General features: G+C 43.8%; 1 protein-coding gene across 1 annotated transcript; it reads left to right on the forward strand.

Annotated features, from left to right (window-relative positions):
* Positions 1-1,224: 1,224 nt before the first annotated feature.
* Positions 1,225-6,643, forward strand: ZFP1 (ZFP1 zinc finger protein). The gene is made up of 2 exons (XM_081108099.1): positions 1,225-1,535; positions 3,471-6,643. The coding sequence occupies exons 1-2, from the start codon at positions 1,385-1,387 to the stop codon at positions 4,547-4,549; spliced, it is 1,230 nt and encodes a 409-aa protein (XP_080964225.1). The 5' UTR covers positions 1,225-1,384; the 3' UTR covers positions 4,550-6,643.
* The last annotated feature ends 268 nt before the right edge of the window (positions 6,644-6,911 follow it).

Here is a 6,911-nt window from a genome sequence, read left to right on the forward strand (position 1 = left end):
GGACTAGAGAGAGGAGGAGGAGGGACTAGAGAGAGAAGAAGAGAGGCTAGAAATAGGCATGAAAGAGAGTAGAGAGAGATGAGAGAGAGACAGACTGCAGAGAGTAAAGATGTTGAAAAGTGAGATTGACAGGGAGGACTGAGTAGAGAGGGAGGATGGAGAAAAGCTGGTGGAGTTGGCGGGATTGTAGTGAGAGAAAGGGTGGTGTATGGGGAGGTGTTGAGAACAGTGATAGAGAGCAGATTGGGGAAATTAAGGACAGAGAGGAGGCTAGACAGAGGGATAGAGGAGAGTGAGACTGTACCCCAAAGAGCAGAGAGGAGTGAGCGGGCTCGGGGGAGGAGGGATAAAGAAGGATCAAGAGTGAGGAGTGGGAAGAAGGACGAGTGTGCCAAGGAGGCGTTAGAGAGGAGTGATGGTACTTGCCGGAGCTTTCTGTTGTTCTCCCAGGTGCCACTCTCGCATCTCCTGTATGCTGTAGCCTCGGTGTTTCTGGGAACCCCGTCCTTTGGGTTTCCATGCAGCCGTTATTACATAATGGTGATTGGTAACCTCATTTACCATGGCGTTTGGCACCCTCCAAACCCTCTCCTCCACCAGAGGTCAGCGTGGGCTGGAAGTTCCACCCTCTAATCACATGGTCAGATCTGATGGTGACCAGCCTCTGTCCTTATGCCATTTCCGGAAGTCACCTCACTAATATACCAAACCTTTATCAGTCTCAATTCTTAGGTTAATCTAGGGCAGTGATGGCGAACCTATGACACGCGTGTCAGAAGTGACACACGAACTCATTTTTCGATGATTTTTCTTTGTTAAATGGCATTTAAATATATAAAGTAAATATCAAAAATATAAATCTTTGTTTTACTATGGTTGCAAATACCAAAAAATTTCTATATGTGACACGGCACCAGAGTTAAGTTAGGGTTTTTCAAAATGCTGACACGCCGAGCTCAAAAGGTTCACCATCACTGATCTAGGGGCTTGGAGAGCTGTGAGCCAGGAACTGTGGACAAAGACCAGATGTATTTCTTATAGATAGTATCACAGAAAGTCTAATCTACTGTTTAATATTGTCTAGTTTGATACCATAAGAACAGTGCCTGTGTGAGCACCACCCCGCACTGGTGCCCATCACTGCTGTGCACTGATGGTTAGAGAATGCTAGGGGTTTCATCATGGTAGGTGCCTGTGCCTGAGACAGTGCCAGAGATAGGGGACTGAGTGCTCGAACCTCTATAAACACACTTTCTCACAAAAGGTAGTGAAGATGCTGGGTTGGTGTCGTGTAAATTTCCCTGGCGAATGACCCTTACAGCAGTGTGGTAAGAATAACTTTCCACATGTCCTTTCTGTATCACCAAACGCTCGCCATTCCAGAATGAATAGCAATATGCCATTTCAGGGGTCAGTCTCATTCACGGATGTGACTGTGGACTTCACCCAGGAGGAGTGGGAGCAGCTGGACCCATCGCAGAGGATCCTGTACATGGATGTGATGCTGGAGAACTACAGCAACCTACTATCAGTGGGTAAGGACAGCCTCCAGGCGTCACTGTTTACCTAGGGGCTCTTATGTTCTTTCTCAGTTACCAGAAGTATGAGCTTCTAAATCACTAAGTGGTTTGGCCTCAAGCTTCACATGTTACAGCTGAGAGTGACTACTGAAGTTCTAAAGTCCAAGCAGTTAGGAGCTGCGATCAAACCAGATGTGATTTTCAAGGTGGAGCAGCTGGAGCTGTGGCTAGCAAAGTTAGAACTGCAGTTGAGAACTCTAGCGAGGCTGTGGAAGGAGGGAAGGAGAATCAGAAGCCACTAGAAGTAATATCCCAAGGATTATGAATGAGTTGGTACCTTTGAAATATTGTTAAGACTTTTTCCCCAAAAAATCCCTAAACCCTTAGAGACGGCTGCAAACAGATGACCTATCTGCCCCAGATGTCTGAGTGTTGCATATTTTAGCTCAGGGCCATTGGCATAGTGGCCTCAGGGGAAATAGATTTTTCAGTGCAGGAGTGACATCCTTGTCCTGGACACAGATGGCAGCTGCAGCACAAGCGCCAGGAATGACCAGTAATGCACAGAGGAAAGTGAAGGTTATGCAAGACCTAGGTGGAGGCTGGGTAATCTGATCCTTAAGAACCTGTCAAATAAAAGTAGGGACAAGACTAGTTTGGGGAAGAAATTAAGCATATTAAAAGGAGAGAGAAAAATAAGATATAATAATGAAAATACATTCTCCAACAGCTTCAATAGAAAAAAAGTAATGAGCCCTAGCTGGTTTGGCTCAGTGCATAGAGCGTCAGCCTGTGGACTGAAGGGTCCCTGGTTTGATTCTGGTCGCAGGCTCCTGGCCCTGGTTGGGGGCATGCAGGACACAACCAATTGATACGTCTCTTTCACATCAGTGTTTTGCTCTGTCTCTCCCTCTTCCTTCCACCCTCCCTAAAAATCAATGGAACACATATCCTCGGGTGAGGATTAAATTAAATTTTAAAAAAGAAAAACACAATGAAAGCAGTAGTAGCATTGAATCTATCAAAAGGATCTTGGGTCCTTGGATCAATTTTGTGTTTCCTACAAAATAATGAGTTTCTGAACCTTTTCATTCACTTGCAAAGTCTTACTTTAAAGCAGCGATTTTCAACCTTTTCATCTTATGGCACATAATTTAGAAAATTCTGCAGCACACCAAAAATACTTTTTGCCAAACTGACAAGAAAAGGGGGGCATAATTTTGATTCATTCACACCAGACAGCTATTGTTGTGTTGGCTGTTGTCATTTTTAAAGTTGACAATCTAAGGGAAAAGTGGTCAGTGCCCCTGACTAGGCAGTTTGCATGTTTTAAAGTTCTTGTGGCACATCCATGTGCTGCAGCTCAGGGTGGGCATCGCTGCCTTAGAGACAGGAGCTCCTCAGTAGGATTGTTTCTGCAAAACAATAACGCTGCCCGTGGGAAGGGAGAAGGTGGGGAGAGAGCCTGGACGCATGTAGGCGAGGTCCTGGTCTAGCCACAGTGACACAGCATCAGAGTGTGGGTTGCTAAACTCAGGTCTGCCTGTGTCCTTTCCTTTACCATCTTCATCTACTTGCTTGCCTCTGTGCTAGCTGTGCAGTGTTCCTGAGGACAAGGTCCCCTTCGTCCCTGCAGTGCCAGCCTTCCCACAGGTGTTTCCTGTTGCTGCGTTTTTATTTCTCTTTACCCCTCTGTGGGGTCGCTGTGTGATCTGGCAATGCTACTTGTGTTCACTGTCAGTTCCCACTACTTTTTTTTTGCCACAGGCTCTTTTTGCCCCTTGTCCTTTCAGAGTTTAAGAGGGAGGACAGATTTGCACTGGGGACTACTTAATTCTGGAAGACTGGGTCCCAAACTAAAAAGGCGGCGCTAGGATGGGACATTTGGGGGACCTTCTATAACATGACAGCGAGAGGCCTGACGGAGTGTCCTTCCTGTGCTCTTTCTAGAGGTGTGGAAGGCTGACGACCAGGTGCAGCGGGAGCACAGTGACCCCGAGGAGCAGGCGAGGCCATTCATAATCTGCAAGAACCAAACCCCCATTGAGGAAAGAAGTGATCTCTTTGAAAAATCATTCAATCTGAGCACAGACTTTGTTTCTTTAAGACAAGTGCCCTATAAATATGACTTGTATGAAAAAACTTTGAAATACAGTTCAGACTTACTTAACAGTGACAGCTATATAAGAAAGCAAGCTGATGAGTATAACGGATTTGGAAAAGCACTTCTCTATCTAAAGCAAGAGAAAACCCATCCTGAAATGGAATACGCGGAATATAACAAAATTGGGAAAGCCTTCAGCCATAAAGAAGCCATTTTTAAACATCAGAAAATTAGAAATTTGGTGCAGCCCTTCATTTGTAATTACTGTGACAAGGCTTTTTCCTTTAAGTCACTCCTCATCAGTCATAAGAGAATACATACTGGAGAAAAGCCGTATGAGTGTAATGTCTGTAAGAAAACTTTCTCCCATAAGGCAAACCTCATTAAGCATCAGAGAATTCATACTGGGGAGAAACCCTTTGAATGTCTTGAATGTGGGAAAGCCTTCACCCATCAGTCAAACCTCATTGTACACCAGAGAGCACACATGGAGAAGAAGCCCTATGAGTGCAGTGAGTGTGGCAAGACATTTGCCCAGAAGTTCGAACTCACTACACACCAGAGAATTCACACAGGGGAGCGACCCTATGAGTGTAATGAATGTGCAAAAACCTTTTTCAAGAAATCAAACCTCATCATACATCAGAAAATTCACACGGGAGAGAAACGCTACGAGTGCAGTGAATGTGGGAAATCCTTCATCCAGAACTCACAACTCATTATACATATGAGAACTCATACGGGGGAGAAGCCCTACGAGTGTACAGAATGTGGCAAAACATTTAGCCAACGGTCAACTCTTAGGCTCCACCTGCGAATCCATACGGGGGAGAAGCCATACGAGTGTTCTCAGTGTGGGAAGGCCTTCAGCAGGAAGTCCCGACTCAGTGTCCATCTCAGAGTTCATATCGGTGACAAACCCTGACCTGCAGCAGGTTGAACTGTGCAATACCCTCCCACCAGAACCCTTCCAGTTGGGGAGAAACCGCCTGAGGTCCTGAGGGAGCATGGGAAATCATACTAAGATACCATCTATCAGCTCGAAAACGCCAAAATAGGGTCCCCTACGGACAGCGGTACTGAAAGTCAGATGTGATACCCAACTGAAGAACACATACCAAGAATATCCAACTGTAAATAGACATGCTGAACTATTACAGTGAGCTTTTTAAAACCTTGAATGAATTATTTAAACCTTGAATGAATTTAAGGATGAAATCGTCTGGGAAGCAGCAGAAAGGATGTACAGACAGTGCCCAGGGATAGAGTGGTTGTGTGCATTATGCCACAAAACCACAAAGGTATATTTTAGATCTGCCCGTGTGAATTTAACGGTCATGGGGAGTTTGAAATTCCTCTAATAATTAGGACACATCAAACAAGATTTTCCATATTAAGTATCACGTGTTTTTTTACAACTCAGTATGCATTCCAGATGAAATACAGAACAGGTTTTAAAGTAGCATGTAACACTTTCTCCTGCTTGCTGGCATATAGAAGTTGGTGTGGCCATTGTTAATGAGCTGCCTCTTACTAAACAGAGACAGTGGTGAAGTTCTAACCTGCTTCCAGGCTTGCTGAAGCATTTCTACAAGCATCATTGACATGATTATGCAAATATGAGATAATTAAGAGGAGGTTAAGAGTGAGAGGAGGCGGCTGTGGGCTGTGTTACTCAGGATGCGCCACAGGTAAAAATGGGCTACAGAGACTATCCACCTCCATCATGCTGGCATGTTCTGCTGGCTGTTTACACACACATGCATGTCATTTACCAAAATGTTGTGTAACCCAGAAACCACTTGTATTTGTGTTTCCCCGTTTCTCTCTTTTTTAAAAAAAATATATTTTATTGATTTTTTACAGAGAGGAAGGGAGAGAGGTAGAGAGTTAGAAACATCGATGAGAGAGGAACATCGATCAGCTGCCTCCTGCACATCTCCCACTGGGGATGTGCCCGCAACCCAGGTACATGCCCTTGACCGGAATCGAACCTGGGACCTTTCAGTCCGCAGGCCGACGCTCTATCCACTGAGCCAAACCGGTTTTGGCTCCCCGTTTCTCTTAATATTTTATGAATTGTCTTGTAAAAAATGGTAGAATGTGTATACAGTGCACAAATGTTAGTTACCTTTCAGAGACTTTAAAGGGAAGCTTATTTTAAGAAAACTGTCACATGCCTTGTTGCTTTTTAAAATTTCTATGTGCATCGTCCACTTTAGAGAGACACTTTTGCACATTCTGTTTAGGGGACCCACTTCTGCTTCCTTGAGTTTCACTATCATCAGCCTGAAACATTTCCCTTTGGAATCTGACTTTGTGAACCTTTCATGGAAAGGCTTAACTTACACTGACAGTTTTATAAATTACACTGTTCAGTGATCTCTCCATCTATTGTATAAGTCAGAGTGATATCATCTTAGGCTTGATTTCAGATTCACAAGTTCCTCGTTTTCCTCCATCACAAATCATGCATTAGAATTGTAAATGGCAACCGAAACTGGCTTTTAAAATTTTTTGAAGACCATTGATGTGCTGTTACTATACTAGTATATGAATGTGAGCGACTCTGAACAAATTTACTAAAACATCCATAGTCCAATAAGTCTTTAAGTTGTCATCTGAGCTACTAACAGCCAGGAAGCAGAGGAGGTTAATTTCATACTCTGCTCTTAGAGTGAACTGAGGGCCTTGGGAATCACTGTGACCCTGTCTTTTAACTTCAAGAATATACGTATTCTTCCATGCAACACTCTCATGATTGGGAACCTGTCCCTGAGAAAAAACTAACATGCCAGTACATGAGATTATGTTTATCAATATATACTGTGTATTTTGGTACGTACATAAGGAAACAGTGTAAATGACCACCAGTGGGAATGATGGAATAAATTGTGGCGAAACGGATCATGGTTGATGGCATTCCACAGAAAATGTGTAGGAACAACTCCTCCAGGTCAGATGAGGGCAGCAGGAGGGGAGAGAGTATATACCACATTTTCTAAAATAAAGATCTAAGAACCTTATGTGTGTGTGTTTTTGTATATGACTTTATGAGCCCGGAGAACAAAATTCTCCTAAGTCAGAAATAGAATTGGAAAGTTGTTCATGATTCCTTAGTCCCTAAATTAACACTCATACTAAAACCACACATAACCCATTGAAATGGGCATGTTAAATAACATGAGTTAACACAGCACCACCTGAGGCAGGCTCTAGCTGTCCTGGCTGTACTGTGCCCTTGAGCCTTTTCTCAACAAAAGCACATATTTTCTGTTGATTGTTCA

The sequence above is a fragment of the Myotis nattereri genome, assembly GCF_964212035.1.
Source record: "Myotis nattereri genome assembly, chromosome: 15".
NCBI lineage: Eukaryota > Metazoa > Chordata > Mammalia > Chiroptera > Vespertilionidae > Myotis > Myotis nattereri.

What these genes read in the sequence shown, in the direction of transcription:
- ZFP1 (XM_081108099.1), top strand. Translation starts at nt 1,385, where the DNA reads ATGAATAGCAATATGCCATTTCAGGGGTCAGTCTCATTCACGGATGTG. An exon ending in CAGCAACCTACTATCAGTGG is followed by an intron (nt 1,536 to 3,470) that starts GTAAGGACAGCC and finishes TGCTCTTTCTAG; the next exon opens with AGGTGTGGAAGGCTGACGAC.